Below are 15,470 nucleotides of genomic sequence, written 5' to 3'. Positions count from 1 at the left end.
CTATATTTAATTATAATTTTTAATTTAAATTTAACATAACCGATAAGCTGAGGTGGAATTCTGCTGTTTTAGTAGCATTACTGTGATATATTACAGGGTTTAGTGTGTTGATTTCGTTTTGCTTGGGGTTTTTTTGAGTCCTCTCCTCCCCTGAGCTGCATCCACAAAGACTTTCCAATGCTCCAAGGCACAGGGGTGGTAATTCTGCTGTATTAGCTCTTCACAAAAACGGTCCGTTTATTCCCCTGTATGCAAAGAAGAATAACAATGTGAGTTTCCGTCTGTATATATATGGCATGCCTGCCCGTATGTCCGACGTACGTATACATAATTTGTAACAACTGCTGCGAGAAGCGCAAGTTAAGCAGTATTTGATCCCTGACAAGAGATTCCCCTTTTCCTTTCACAGTTCCTGGGGGTGTTGTTGTCCTTGCTGTACATAACTCGGGTGGAAGACATCATCACCGAGCACAAACTGAGCGAAAGACTGTTTGAAGACGTGGGGCAGAGATCTGCCCCTGAGTTCACTGGAGCCGGCTGCTGCATGTGTTACCCGGGGTGAATTCAGAAACCTCAGATATGGTTAAAAAAAAAGAAAAAAAAAAAAAGGCAAATCCCCCTGTTGCGGTTTGTGCTGGCTATTACAGACTGGGGGTGTAATGCATTGGCCAGGAGACGGGCCGATACCCCCATAGCCTCATTGCCCTCGGTGTGTCTGCAGCCAAAGACATGCCAGGAGGGCTCTGGGCCGCTGGCGATGCTGCTGCGCTGTCATGACGCTGCTGGAAGGTGGGCTGGTGGATCATTAAATCTTGGGGTTTTTTTTGTTTCGGTTTTTTTTTTTTTTTTTAAAATGATTGCTGAGTGATAACGCAGCTGGCAAAATGATTCTGGGAAGACTCAAAGGTAGATTTCTAGGAAGAGCCTTTGCGCCTTGGGATGTCGTATTTAAATGTTTGTCTTTTCCGATTTTATTTTCTTACTCTTTCCAAAAATGATTTCTTACTGATCTACATGGTGAATATTAAACGTGTGTTTAATAGACTTTTTTATGCTAATCTTGATGAATTTACTGACAATAATGGATGTGATGCTGAACACTTTCATTGCTCAGTCTTTTATGCCTTTTAATAATGGGGCAAATGCCGATGTCGAATCAGTCAGGTAATGGTTGATATATTTTTAATGCAATTTGTTACTGTCTGGCTTTTGTATAAACTTACAGGATGTTTGAGTCTTGTATGTACTGTATTTTTCCTATTTAGTAAATTAATTAGGAAGTTTATGATTTTCTTTTTTTTTTGAGTTCTGTATGTTGAGGTGTTTCTAAATTTTGTTCTTGTCAAAATAAAAACAAGTTTGTTTGTTTTTTTTTTCCAAAAAAAGCATGAAGGTTTTGTTTAAAATGCTTTTTATTTTCTTATCTAAGTTAAGCCTGTCGCTGAAATGCTGCATCAAGAGGTAGAAATACGTTGAGCTGTGGTTCTGGCGTGGGTGCTGACTTGCCTGGGGTTTGGGACAGACCCTGAAGGTCTGTGCCTTGCTTCCTTCTCTGAGTGAATCAGAGACAATTCTTGGGAAGTCGCTGAGAGCTCTAGGGTTTTTGTTGTCGTTGCTTTGTCCTGAGCCTTTCTCTGCGGTATTTCCAGCCCCCAGCCAGGCCTGGCAGGCAAAATGCACGACCTGATTATCACGATGCTTCAAATAAACAAATTCAGGAGGAGGAGAATAAAGCAGGTTTGGTTTGTATCCTGCCTTTGTGAATCCCGTCTCTTCTGACACTCCACTGAGTCACACAGAGGAACATCTGATATAATTCTCTCCTTGCTGCTTTTCTTCTGCTTTTTTTTAATTGTTTGTTTGTTTTGTGGTGGGGTGGGGGTTTTTTTTGTTTGTTTGTTTTTGCTGTTGTTGTTTTTTGTTTAATTTCCTTGTCCTGAACGTGTCTTGTCCTTTCTTCAATGCTTTCTTCAAAACTCTGTGTTTGCTGCTTAGCTCTCCGCCCTCACCAAGGATTTCTGAGGAAGCTTCATGCGTTTCCAGGAGCCAAAAAAAATGACTGATCCAGTTCTTCAGTGTTTCTGACAGTGTCTGGAGAGAGAGATCCCGCATCATTACCAAGGCCATCATCCACAGTACGAGGTTATTTCCTACACAGCACACTCTAGCGTTGGGTACCGAACATGGTTACATATTTAATTGTTCCATATCGCCGTCGCCTAGATTTTCCTCATCTCTGTCCTGAATAATGTGTTGTGGTAAGTTAAGAAGCAAAGGTGTATTTTAAGGGTGGATTCGTGTACAAAGGGAGGAAGGGGAAGAGGAAGGGGGCAGCTTCAGAGGACCGGGATGACTGCTGGTGAAGGATAGGAAGATTGAAGCCAAAACTAGTTTATTGTGGAGGGCAAGGTGGGGAGGTGGGAGCTGAAGGCATCAGGAGCTTGAGGTATCATCGGATGCAGAGCCGTGCCCTGGCCTTCAGCAAGAGGGGACTAACGCTCGAATTTGAGATGGCAGGAAGGGTGTAATAAAATGTGAAGGAGCGAATGACAAAGGTAATTTTTCTTTGATGACAAAGGCAATTTTTCTTTCTTTACTAATAGCGTCTTGTAAATGTGATGGTGGTTTGAAGTACAAGATACTCGGGAAAGGAGGAGATGATGGAAGCATGTCTAAAATTTGGGTGGTTTAAACGGAACAGGGGAGAGTATTTGGGGATACCAGGAGAAACTCCTTTAGCAAGGAAATCTGTTGGCTGTACTGAACTTTCAGCCAACCTCAGTGCTCTCTGTTGTATGCAGTGTTTCGGGGGGGAGTTACCTTTCAATCATGGACTAAGCCTGTGTGACTGTTTAATAAATGATTGATGCAAACACTGTCGATCCTTCCCGTTCCCTCGGATCTGAAGAAATTACCTCTTGGCTTCCCAGGCGCGTGGTGACCAGAGGGAAGGATGATGCTGATCAGGAGTTGGCTGGAGGAGAGGGACACAGCGGGCCTCTGCTCAGCTGCCTGAGCTGTGGGGCATGATGGGGAGACCGCGATGGGGCTGTGTGAATTTACTCTTAAGCATGAGGCTTGGCTCTTCTCAGTGTGCCATGCTGTGTCCCGTTTGTAGATTGACTTTTGAGTGGGTTTGTATGTGCACAAGGTGTCTCGTGTGCTTACAAATAGCTGTTTTTATCCTGAGCTGCTGACCCTGCAGGGATGCGCTCCGTCCTGCCCAGTTCATCAGCAGCAGCCAGGTCTGGAGGGGATGTGGTGGCAGTGTTAGTCAATCTGCAGCTCCTCTCCAGCTGGTGCTCCACAGGTGTCACTGACCCCACTGCCAGCATTTTCTTTTTATATATGCATGTCCCTGTGTCTGCAAACAACTCGACTGGAAGAACGCAAAGGGCTGCACTCAAAATGTTGTCCTGGTCTGATTTTTGCATTTGGCTCTAAGTGAAAACCACTGCAGACGTACTAGCAAAGGTCATCTGGGCTTTTCTAGACAGCTGACACGAAAGTTGATTTTAAAACGGGTGAAGAATGCTGGTCTATTTCAATCCCTGCCTTCCTGGCGGGAGCAGCCACACTCCTCATCCTCACAGATGCATCCTTAATCTGCTTTAGGAAATGTTCCTTGCCTGCTGTTTAAACAACTGAGGCAACTCTCCAAAATCCCAGAACTATTATGGATTTTTTTTTGTGTGTGTGTGTAATTTTAAAGTGCTCCAACAACTGCAATCTTCCTATGGTTCATCCTCTGTGTGCTCCTGCTTTCCCTGCCCTCCATGGACGTTGGGCAGCTGTTTGTGCTCCAGCAACGTGGAGGGTTTTTTCACTGAGAACCATGTACCATTCAGCTAGAAATAGATATTTGCCTCTATATTTCAAATAATTACAGGCCATCCAGGCATGGCCTTGGCACAGCACTCGGGCGATGCACGCTAAGGTGAACTTAGGGTCTGGCTGGAGCATCGTGCACGGTTGATGCTGTACAATGATGTTACGCAATAAAAATCTTTCATTAGTGCAGTTCCAGAGGAGAAACGCCAAGCAGCTCTCCCTCTGGTGGTGTGGGTATGCCATATCATGAGGCACTAATTAAATCTCTGCTGGCTGTGAATTAAATCTCCGCTCAGCATGTCCATACGGCACCAGCGTTTCTCTGGTGGCCCTGTCCCCAGGCCCTGCTTCCAGAAGCCCCCTCGTGTGGGATTTGTGTGTGTCCCCCCACCCCCCCACAAGCTGGAAATCCCTCGTTAGCCCCAAACCTCTGCAGCAATTAGCATTTGTTCATGAGGCAGAGCGGGACGCTCGGGATATGGCTGCTCATTACAACCTGGCCTGGAAAACGATCCTCGGAGGTGGGGTGAGCTAATTTCCTACTGATGGGGAAAAAACCTCGGTGTTGAAGACCTAAAAACCATTTAGCTAAAAGTTGTTTTGCAGATTTGTATTCCTAAGGCCCTTTGCTTCACCAGGGCTTTGCAGCACTCATGATTTTCTGTACAAGCTGATTATCAAAAGGTGCTTGGGTGGTTTCAGGTAAGAAATAACCTGGTGGGTCTTTCAGATGCAGAGTGCAGGTTCTCCTGCTGCCCAGGATCCTCTGGGCTCTACTGGGCCAGGGAGATCAGCTCGACCCTGAGCACACTGGTGGCACGTGAAGTTGCTTTGTGTTGGCATCCTTGTTTGATGTCTACGCCTTTCTGGGGGGTGGGGAGAGAGGGCAGCATCTTCATCTGTGGTGGTAAGAGCAGCGCTGCTCTTTAACTTGCCGAAATTATGTTCAGTTCGTCGTGCTTCTTAAAACTGACCCAATCCTGGACTGGTTTTGCACTTGGAGTGGGAGTACTGCTTTTGTTTAGGTTCAGCTCCTGGCCTGAAGTCTGCCTCTGCAGCTGTAAGGACTAAAATTTTGCCTCACAGCAGCGACAAGAGCCCTGGGCAAAGGCGGCTGTTAAATCCTTCTGGGAAAGCGGGTATCCTGCCCCCTTGCAGGAGGTACTTTTTCTTCCATGGGAAGTTTTTTTCCTCGATGAAGAGATGAAAGGTAGGTGAAAGCTGCCATCCTGGAAAGGAGAGATGGAGAAGAGCCGATCTGCCTGGATGTGTACAACAGGGCAAAACCACGTCGGGTTCTGGTTTGCAGCTTGCACCCCTTCACGGTGCTCAGCCCTCCCCGGAGATTTCTTGTGGGTCAGTGCCGTAGGTGAGGGTGTTACTGCCTGCAGCAGGTTTTGGGGATGGGAAGGCTTTGCCTGGAGAAGCACATGGAGCTGCCGGCACCGTCTGAGTGCTCCTGGGATGCTCAGTGACCCCGCAGTGGGAACCGCATGGGGCTGATCCCTCGGCAGAGCATCTTCTCCCACTTGAGACTACAGCTTGCTGGGTTAAATGAGCATAACGATGCCCTGGGGGAGGGTGTTTGGGGGGTTCTGGGACAAACCTGCTCCTGAAGGGCAAAAGCCAGGGGGGTAACGGGCTGGTGTGTCAGGCTGGCAGCTCAGACCGAAGAAGGAGCTCTCTGTGAGGTCCCTGGAGCTACGCACGGACACTGGCAAAGCCATTGAGCTGCTGGAGATTATTGTCTCCTGGAGCAGTTTGCATGCAGGGCTTTGAATTTTCTGTTTTGTTTTTTTTTTTCTTCATTTAGACATTTACAGCTGGGAAGGGGAATCGGGGGGAAAAAAATAAGGAAACCCGAGGGTTGAAATATAAACAGATTTAATAAAATAAGACTAAATAATTAACATTAATGATACTGAAGAACCGGTGTTGATCTCAATACCAATACAGGATTATACTCAGCCCATTCTATCAGCAGGAAGCTGTGCACTCCTGGCAGTGGACAGCCAATGTGGGACACTGCGAGCGCTGTGGCTTTAGGAGGAAGGGAAGGGCTCAGGGCTCTGGCACAGGGGCAAGAAGTTTTCAGGATGGCAGCCACCATGGAAGAGCGAGAACTCCTCAGCAACCTTTCTGATTTACCTTGAAAGTGACGTTCGTGGTGTGAAATAATCCTGTTGGCCAGCTTGGGTCAAGTGCCTGGGTCTCGCTCCTCCTCATACCCGCACCCGGCCAACTCGAAAACACTGAGACCTTCAAACCCGTGTACCATAGCTGGCTATAAAGTAAGTATTTTCACAAATTCAGACACTAGAGTCTTTTAAAAGTGCAGTTTTCCCTAGCATTAGAAGAGAAATTAGTCCCGTGTCGCTCAAACCAGTTCAGGTCAATGCAGCACGCTCCTTTGCTGGGATGGTGAAATGCAAATTCAAAGGGCTTCATGTCGGTGCTGGGAAAGGTGGCTGCGCCGAAGGAGTAGTGCAAACCATGCCTGAAACTCGGCTGCAGGCTGTGGTGAGTCGGGGAACACGGTCCTCTGGGGGAATGGTCAAGTCCGTGTTAGAAGGGGAGAAGATACAGGTAAGGAACACAAGTGAGCTCTGAAAGCCTCAACCTTTCCAATCACAAGAGTAGGGAGACTGTGATGAGGTGTCCCTCAGCCTTTGCTGGTGGTGCTCATGTGAGTTTGGCAGCTATCACTCTGGAATCGAACATGTGTAATGCCACTGTTGGCACACATCTTTGCCTCTCCTCGGTCTTCTCCTTGCCCTTCTCTCAGTGGTGAGGGGCTGTGCAGCTGCAAGCCCTCCTGGTTCATCTCAGGGCAACAGAGATGATGGCGATGATTTTCAGTCCCCTGGCTTGCAACAGCATCAGACATATCCTAGACTTGTCGTAGCTTTGCTGGCTCGCTTTCCTTGTAAAATGACATTGTTGAACATGGCACTAAGAGGACTGCTGTTGCTAGTGGTGTTCACAGCCCTCCCAGGGTCCCTCTCCCTGCATGTGGGGTTGGGAGACGCATGGGCACAGCTCTGGGAAGGTTCTTGTCCCAGCAAAGGGGACAGATGCTGGTGGTGTGCCTGTGCTCACCTCAGCTGAGACAGTGGCTCAGGTAAAAGCGGTCTGTGCCCTGATGGTCCCTGGCATTTGGTGTTTCTTAAAATAGTGTTTGTCCTCCAGGAAAGGGAGATGACATGTCCAAGCCCCCCCAAAACACTTCCATCTCTGGGCTTAGTTCAGTTCCTGGCCAGCTGTTAGCTTATTTCCATATAAAATGTATTTGTGCCACCAAAAGCATCCAATCCACCGGAGGAAATGAGCTTTTTAAGAAATACTCTCTGTCTCAGCCAGGGATGCATGTGTGTGTCATGGGGTCATCCTGCAGCCCCAGGAGTGGGGACAAAGGCACTGGGACGGATGGGATGCACCTTTCGAGCATCCCATGGCAAGCAGCCCCATTGCCCAGCAGTGGAAGGAGGGGCCGTAGGCGCCCATGGGGCGGCTGAAGCACCCCTGCGGCACCTCACTCTGCCTTCCCAACCCTGGCATCCCATGAAAGGGGCAGGATGCGTCTCTGCTGTGCCCAGCCCAGCGGCAGCAGCGGCGGCATGCCAGCCCCCCACCCTGATTATTGTTGGGTGTCGAAAAAGACATTGAAAAGCAAGGAGGAGAGCTGTGAAGAGGGTCACTTTAGTGGCTCTTTCTCTCTTTTTTTTTTTTTCTTTTTTTTTTCCCGCCCCCCCCCCCCCCCCCTCAAGAAGGAAGTTAGAAAAGCAGAGCCCTCAAAGCCGCATTGAAAGGGTGACAGAGATGGGATAATGCGTAAGACGGAGGGAAGGAATCTCAGAGCACTCGCCACGGTGTTTTAATGATCTGTTAACAATTACCCCTTTCAGGGGAGAACATATGGTAGATGGTTTGCTTTTTAAAAAAAAAAAAAAAAGAGGACAAAAAAGAAAAAAGAAATTACTTCAGAAACTTAAATGATGGTGAAAAATGGTGGGGATTGTGGCGAAGAGCTGGGGGAGGGAGGCATAGCCCCCAGGCAGGGGGATATTGGATGATAAGGGGATGTGGGATGATGTGTCCCTGACCATGGGGACTTTGCTTGGAGCCAGAGACCCCTGAAAGGTGCCAGTACCCGGGAGCTGCCGGGTGTGGCTGGGGCAGGGTGTCCAAAAGAGCTGTAGTAGGTTTGAAGAAATGTTGTCCTGAAGGAAACTGATAAAGGTGCTGACAAAACCCAGGAAGCTGCTGGGACCCGGAACCTGTGCATTCATGGCGGGGATGGCAGCCCAGTGTCTACAGTGCCAGCACTGTGGGACCCAGCTCAGACCCTCACGGGGCTTCAAAGGACTTGGCAGAGCTTCACGAGGTGGCTGGGCATGGTCTCCATCCCTGAGGGGTTTTGTGGGCGAGAGCCCCATCCCTGCAGGCTGCCTTTTGGGCTCTGGGCAGGAGCATCCCTCCCTGCCTTGGGCTTAAGCCCGGCTTTTCTGGCATGGCCAGCAATAAGCTGGTGCTCCCCTCCCTGCAGATGGGGGCTGGTGTTGCCACACAAATGGCTAAAATGCTCTGGATGCATCCAGGTGGGTAGAGTGTTTTGAGGTTTCCTTGCTGCTACCTGCCATGAGATCACTGCCTTTCTCCCATTGCTACAACCTGTCGCCACGAGGTTTGGTCCTGGCTCAACAAAATTGCGTTGCCATGGATTGGTACAGGTTGGTCACAACTTGCCTTGCAGAGCTGGGCTGCAGCTAAAAGGATGTGTTATGATCGCTCAGTGTTCTGTGTGAAAATATCCAGAGGGTTTTTTTCCTTTTTGTTGAAAATACATCATTTCTCATGGAGGTACAGAAGTCAGGCTTGCTGCTCACCTTCCCAGAGGTCCTGGCACAGGCTGGCAGGAGAGGCTGTGCCACTCACGGGCTCCCCAGGTTTGTTATACGCCTCAACTCGGAGGATAAAATGATCCTTTCTGTATTTAAATTTGTCTTCTCAGTGCTGCAGTAATGGGCAGGAGAAGGCTCTGATTCAAAGTCAGGGACTCAGCAGATGGACTCCAATGCTGGATGAAGGGTTGGGAGAGGGGTATCAGCATCAGGAGGCAGGGTGGGGTGTGTGCAGATAGGCAGGGATAGCTCGGGAAAGCTGGAAGGAGGTGACAAGGCTGCCCGGCAGGGACACCAGCGCAAGGCATGCTAGGAGAGGGGCACGAAGATGCAGGGATGGGACTGAGGGGATGGCGAGGCTGGGACGGAGGAAGGTGGGTGAGGAGGCATGCTTCTTCCTGAGACTGGAAGGAGATGGGAAGAGACTGGGCTGGTACAGGGATGGTCAAGTAGGGGATGGGGTCATACACTGGGGGTGTGGGCAGGTGAGCTATGCAGCTGGTGTTGTTTGGGTTTGTGTGGGGCTGCAACTGCATTCAGCCCCCTGGGACGGTTAGTACCAGAGTTGTCATCACAGCACTGAAGGGTGCCAGATGTGTATGGCACAGCTGGGAATGGCACTGGGAGGAGCATGAGCTGGTTCTGGGCAAGTCACTGGGACAGCAGGCAAAATATTCACACCACACCTTTATGGGTCATATCACATCCCTTCTGCTAGCAGTGGTCCAGCTGGAGCGGTGACCCCAGCACCATGCTGGGCACATCGCAGTGGCAGTAATGTTGGTTTGCAAAGGAAACGTCAAAGCGCCCACGCCTTGCTTCCTCTCGCGTTGAGGACTTCGATGAAAATCCGGAGAGGCGTTAGTGGTGTGTGTGTGTCCCTCAGGGCACCTCTGCCCTTGCTTCCAGGATATTTCCTTCCAGACTCCTGGCTTTTAGTAACATTTTCACTTTTCAAAAGCCAGCTCTGGTGCCTTCTGGCTTGTTCAAAGTTTGACCGGTGGAGCCTCTAAGTCAGAGAGGAAAGCACGTTATTTTTGGAGGTTGGGAAGTACTGTCTATCTGCTGGGCATCTGGGAGGTGAGGAGTTTCAGAGGGCGCCAATATGGCCAGTCCACACTGTGCTTAGAATCTCACTGGGCATCAAAATGCTAGAAGTTAGATTTTTGCCCTTACAGGAGAGAAGTGCCAATCAGGAAGATGGTAGTCTGAGATCAGTATATCCTCGACTATTTATTGATGGCTAAAGGAGGTCTGATGCAAATAAATACTAAGGCCTCAATCTGTGTTGTCCAACTGCTACCTGAAGACGACCCCTGCCAGCTGGCAAAGTCTGAGTGCTGGAGATATCCTGCCATGAACTTTCGTCCTGTTGAATTGTAGCTGTGGAGACAGGAAATTTCTAATTACAGTTATTCTTTGAGCTTTCGGTGCAGGCAGATACACAAGTACGGGCTTACTCTGGGCCACTGGGGCTGCTGACAAGTTAAAGATGGAGGTGCGCTTGAACACTTGTTAAGCCCCCATTGTGTTTCATTCAACCATCAGAGGAACGTGGTGGCGGTGGCTTCTGCGAGATCTCGCCAGAAACTTGTTCTAAAGATTAAAGCACTTGGACAACCTGAATGAGAGAGTGTGCTGGATGTGTAACCCATCCTGTCTGCCCAGGCTGTCATCAGGGTAAAGGAGAAACCCTCTTTCTGGCAGGTGAAATGGGTTGAGGGTGAAGAACCACCTGCCACAAGTGGAGAAGGGAGCAAGCCTGGCAGAACTGGGAATGGTGGGAGGCAACTGACTCACAGAGAGGTGAGGACCATCCTTTCCTACCTGCACAGATACATGTATAGTTGAGTACTTGAGTTGAGATACTTGGATAGTTGACTTTAAGGTAAGAGGTTTCAAAGCACCCACCTGCAGGCATCACAGCCCACTATCCAACTGACCCTTTTGGATTTGGTATTTGTTCCCTGCCTTTCACTTCTGTGGTGTTTCTTTTCCTTTCCTCTGTGCTATCCAGAGATAATCCAGGTTTTTGCTGTACTTGAGAGTGTTGCATTCTGACCCAAAATACATTTTGGTCTCAGAACAGCTGTCTGCTCTTGCAGCCTTATGAAGCTGTCTCCTGCCAGGCTGTTTTAAGAGCACATAAGCATGGAAAGAGGCTTATCGTAAAGCGGGATTGTGCACTGGAAACTCTTGGGTTTTCTTTCCCTGTGGGCTATCAGGGCTTCTCCTCCTCTGGTGCAGTGATGGCAACCCTCATCCCAGGGCTCCATTGGGTTATTCCTGCCCCTGAGTAGCATTAGCCCCCAGCTCTAGTAAGTTGGAGCCTGTGAGATGCAAGCTTAGCTCCCAGTGGGACTAGAGGAAAACCCACCAGCTCTGGCATGGATTGGGCTTTTGAGCAAGATTTCTGCAGCACAGAGAGGGAGAGGGCTGCCAGATGGTTATGGACAGGATTGGTTTTTGCAGCTGGTGGGATTTGTGCAGGAAGTGCAGAAAGGGGCTCTAACCTTAGGGACATGTTTCTCCTTAAACAGCCTTGACCAGAACTCACTTTGCAGAGAGGGACACCCAAGGGAGGAACGTATTTTCCAGTGGCCCTGGCCCCATACCAGGGAGAGATGTTGCTAGCCGAGCCCTCAGTGCGTGTACCTGTTGCCCTGGACTCTTTCTTTTGCGCCGGACCCCGGTCACAAAAGCCGGGAAGGTTTACGGTGGCGAAACGGGCTTTTCCCTCCTTTTCCCGAACAGCCTTTGCCTCTCCGCCCGTTCCCGATCCCGGGGGGCCGCTTCCTCAGAGCTCCCCGGGTAATGAATGATTTCCCGGGGATGCTCCGCGGTGTCCCCGCGGCGCTGCGCTCTCCCTGCCCGGTGCCGCTTTCCTTTCCGGGGCCGCCGCGCTGCGCCCGGCCGTGCGCCCCGTCGGGCGGCTCCAGCGGACGCGCTCCCGGCGCCGCTTGCCGGGGCTTTTCCTTTCTTCTCCTCTTTTTTTTTTTTTTTTTTAAATATATTTTTCTTTTTCGGCCCCTTGTCCTCTCCCTCTTGTCGGAAGAGGAAGAGGGGGGGGAGTGGAGGAAGGGAGAAATATTGTTTGAATTCACAAAGCGGGGCATCTGGTGCACCTTGCGCCTGGCATCTGTGCTCCTTGTGTCCCGAGCAGCGCGCTCGCACTGGGGCGAGGGGCAGGAGGGGCAGGCGTGCATCTGTTGGGCGCCACAATAAAGTCAGAAAACAGAGGCGCGGAGCCGGTCCAGCCGCGTTTGCCCTCTCAAAAGCGGGGGGGGGGGGGGGCGGGGAAGGGGTGGGGGGGTGGGGACGCAGGGCTTGCGGCTCCCAGGTATTATGCGCCGGGTAGGTAGGGCCCGGGCCAGCAGCTGCTCCGGCTCTGAGCCGCTCGACATATGGCACCGCAAATCACGGTACCTCCTGAGCAGCCCCCGGCCGCGGGGGGAGAGGGGAAAAGCGGGGAGGCCCCCGCCGCAGGTGCCACGGCCGTGCGCCCCCCGCCACCGCGCGCACCGGCGGTCCCCGGGGCGGGCGGAGGGAGCGGAGCCGCCGGTGGTCCCCCGGCCCATGGGGGCAGAAGTGTTCGGGAGCGGGCCCGGCCTTATCTACCCTCCCCTCTCCCGAGCAACAGCCCCCGGCGGGCAGGCGAGCTGCGGTCGAGCCCCGGTTCGCAAAACGTCCCCGACGCCTGGCAGGCGAGAGATGCGCCGGGGCTGGGCTGGTTACCATATGTTTTCAATAAAATAAGACAAATAGGGCCGGGAGATAGGGATTGCAGTAAACCTGTTATAAAGGAGCATAAAGTAGGCCAATGTAAACGGCAGAAGGGCCCCTCCTGGAAGGGCGGTTGGGTGCCAGCTCCGCGCCGGGGCGGCCCAGCCAGGTGTGAGTGGGAGCCCGCCGCGGTGCCCCCGGAGATTTTTATCACGTTTGTGGTAATATGGTGCTTGTTATGCTAACTATGGGTAAACATACCCGGCCGGGCTTTGAGGCGACGGGAGGGAGTTATCGGAAAGTGGCAGTGGGAAGGTGATTTAACAATAAAGTTGTCTTGTTTGCCAGCAGGTGATGTCTGCCCCCAGACCCATGATTAATGCTTCCCAAAGCACTCCACTTTACAATCTCTTGTAATTATTTATTAAACGAAATCTATTTATTATTATTTTAGCAAACAGCGGTACCAGGTGGGGCTTTCTTTTCCTCTTCAGCTTTTGTTTGAAGGACGTTTGAAGTGGGCAGTCTGAGGCTTGGAAACTCGCTCGCCAGATTTTTTTGTCATCCAATTGCACAGGCACAAAAAAAAACACACAAAAAACACCCAACAAACCCCGCCGGGCCCTTCCTATTCATCCTCCCCTGCCCTCCGAGCCGGCCCTCGAGAAGGGGCGCCCGAGCCGCCGCCGTGGCCGGCCCCGCTCCCCCCGCCCTCCCAGCGCCGCCGCCGCCGCGGGGGAGCGGGGCTGCCCGCCCGCCGCGCTCCCCGGCGAGCCAGCGCGCACCGCACCGCCCCTCACCGCGGCCGCCCCGCGGGACTCGGGGATCGGGCCGGGCCGGGGAAGATGCTCCCTGCACCGCAGGGTCCCGAGCGGGACGATCCGACCGCTCCCGGTGCCGGTATCCCCGTCCGGGGTCCGCCGCGCCGCTTTGGTGAAGGAGCGGGGGGCTCCCGCCCCGCCGAGGCTGCGCCCTCCCGGCGGCCCTGCCCGCACCCCCGGGAGCGCCGGGCCGTGCAGGGGGAGATCCGACCCCGCCGTCCCCGGCCCCCTCGCCCGCCACCGGGGAAAGGTGCCCCGGGGCCGGGCTGGTCCCCGCCGCCCGCCGCAGCCGGTGCGCAAAAGTCCCCGACACGTTTTGCGCACTGAGTGCTGGTGGCGGAGCCGTCCTCCCCGGGCCCAGCGCCGGGCTGGCGGGGCGAGGGTGGCCGGGGGGTGAGGGGAGGCCCTTCCCCCGTGGGACCCAGCGCTCGTTTCCCTGCGGGGAGCAAAGACACGGCGCGGGGGGGCAAGGGAACGGCGTGCCCCCTCCCCACACCGGTGCCGGCGCTCGCCGCTCGCAGGGCAGCATCCGCAGCTCCGCCGGTCGGTGCCCGGGGGACGTGGGGCTGTCCCCGGCGCTGCGGGGGCGAGGAAAGGGACCACCCGAGGCGGGGGGGTCCCCCTCGCTCCTCCCGGGGGGTCCTGGGAGCGCCCCGCAACGCCGAGGCGGCGGGAGGTGGTCGTGGCTCTGCCGAAGCGAGCGGAGCCGGAGCGGGGCAGGGAGATCCCCAAAAGTTGGCACTAGGGGGAACCCCGCCGGGCCTGGCGGTACGTCCCTGGACATGCCGGGGCGCCGGGCCCGCCGCTGCCCCGCTTTGCGCAACCGGGCTCTCGGAAGCCCCCTGTCACCTCCGGGACCGCCCGCCCCGATCCACTTCGTAGCCCCCCGCGGAGCTCCGGCGTGCGCGGCCGCTCCGGCCGAGGTGCAGCCCTCCCCGCTTGTCGGGGTCGGCGGCTCGGCCCGGCGGTCCCGTACCGGGGGATGGCGGGCGGGGTCCGGGACAGAGAGAGGGGGCGGGCAGTGGCGGGGGGTCCCGGCACGGCGTGGGAGCCGGCGGGGTCCCGGGTGGCGGGGCCAGGGCGGCGGGCGGTGCCGATCCCGGCACGCTCCCGCCGGGCTGATAAGATAAAAGCGTGCCAAGGGGTGGGTGCGGGCGGGGGGGCGCACACGCCGCCCGGCCGGGAAATCCCCATTGTCTGGCGGCCCTATATATATAGGGGCTAAACGGCAGTCGTGTGCCGGACGCGCAACCTTTCCTGCCAGCACTCGAGGGAAAGCGGGGAGGGGGGACCGGCGACGGGGGGTGGCGGACAGCGGAGCGAGAGCTGCTCTCCTGCCCCACAGCCTCGCAGGGGCTCAGCAGGTACAGCCGCGGGGGAGAGGACTCCCCCGGGCCGGCCACCGCACCGCTCCCCGCTTGGCTTTGCAGGATGGCCCCGCAGAGCGACCGCTCGCCGGGCGAAGGGCAGCCCTATTTCGGCGGCGCCGAGGACCCCCCCGCCGCAGCCGGCGGCGGCTCGGCGGGCAGCCAGGGCGCCTCGCCGGCCCGCAGCGCCCTGGCCCCGCGGGAGGCGGCGGCCCGCAGGAAGGGGAAAGCGCGGCGGGGCCGCGGCAAGGCGCGGAGTGAGGGGCTGCTCAGCAAGCAGAAGAGGAGTCGGCGCATGAAGGCCAACGACCGGGAGAGGAACCGCATGCACCATCTCAACTCCGCCCTGGACGCGCTCCGCAGCGTCCTGCCCACCTTCCCCGACGACGCCAAGCTCACCAAAATCGAGACGCTCCGCTTCGCCCACAACTACATCTGGGCGCTCACCCAGAGCCTCCGCCTGGCCGAGCAGGGTCTGCCCGAGTCCCCTATCCCGCCGCCACCCCCCGCCGCCGCCGCCACCACCGCCTCCCCCGGGCCTTGGGACTCCCCCTGCCCCGCCGCCCCGCCGCCCGCCGCCCTGCGCCGCGGCCCCGCCGCCTTCCCCGCCTTCCTCTGAGCCCGCCGCCCGCCTGCTTTCCCCCCCGCTTTTGGCCTTCAAATAACCGGCGGAGCCGAGGGGGGGCTCCCCGCGCTGCGCGCCGGGGGGCGGCGGGCGCCCCTCTCCCCCCTTTGCCCCGTCCCCCTCGGCTGAAGCGCAGCGGGAGCGGGCGGACAAAAACAAATCACGGTTTTGTACTCGGAAACGGTAAATTATATTAATTTGT

General features: G+C 54.7%; 2 protein-coding genes across 4 annotated transcripts in view; both read left to right on the top strand.

Moving 5' to 3' along the window:
• Positions 1 to 1,696, top strand: part of TSPAN15 (tetraspanin 15) — a 35,196-nt gene extending 33,500 nt beyond the window's left edge. Inside the window, exon 8 of one of the 3 annotated variants that reach the window (XM_054204597.1) lies at positions 410 to 1,696. In XM_054204597.1, the coding sequence (XP_054060572.1) occupies positions 410 to 562 (153 nt within the window). In that variant the 3' untranslated portion in view covers positions 563 to 1,696. The remainder of the gene's footprint in view (positions 1 to 409) is intronic. The other 2 variants (XM_054204598.1, XM_054204596.1) reach the window with 2 other exon arrangements.
• A 13,011-nt stretch (positions 1,697 to 14,707) lies between these two features.
• Positions 14,708 to 15,262, top strand: NEUROG3 (neurogenin 3). The gene has a single exon (XM_054206998.1). The coding sequence runs from the start codon at positions 14,708 to 14,710 to the stop codon at positions 15,260 to 15,262; it is 555 nt and encodes a 184-aa protein (XP_054062973.1).
• The last annotated feature ends 208 nt before the right edge of the window (positions 15,263 to 15,470 follow it).

Source organism: Rissa tridactyla, chromosome 6 (assembly GCF_028500815.1).
Source record: "Rissa tridactyla isolate bRisTri1 chromosome 6, bRisTri1.patW.cur.20221130, whole genome shotgun sequence".
NCBI classification, from domain to species: Eukaryota; Metazoa; Chordata; class Aves; order Charadriiformes; family Laridae; genus Rissa; species Rissa tridactyla.
The sequence above is the reverse complement of the archived record's forward strand: the minus strand, read 5'-3'. Positions and strand labels throughout refer to the sequence as shown.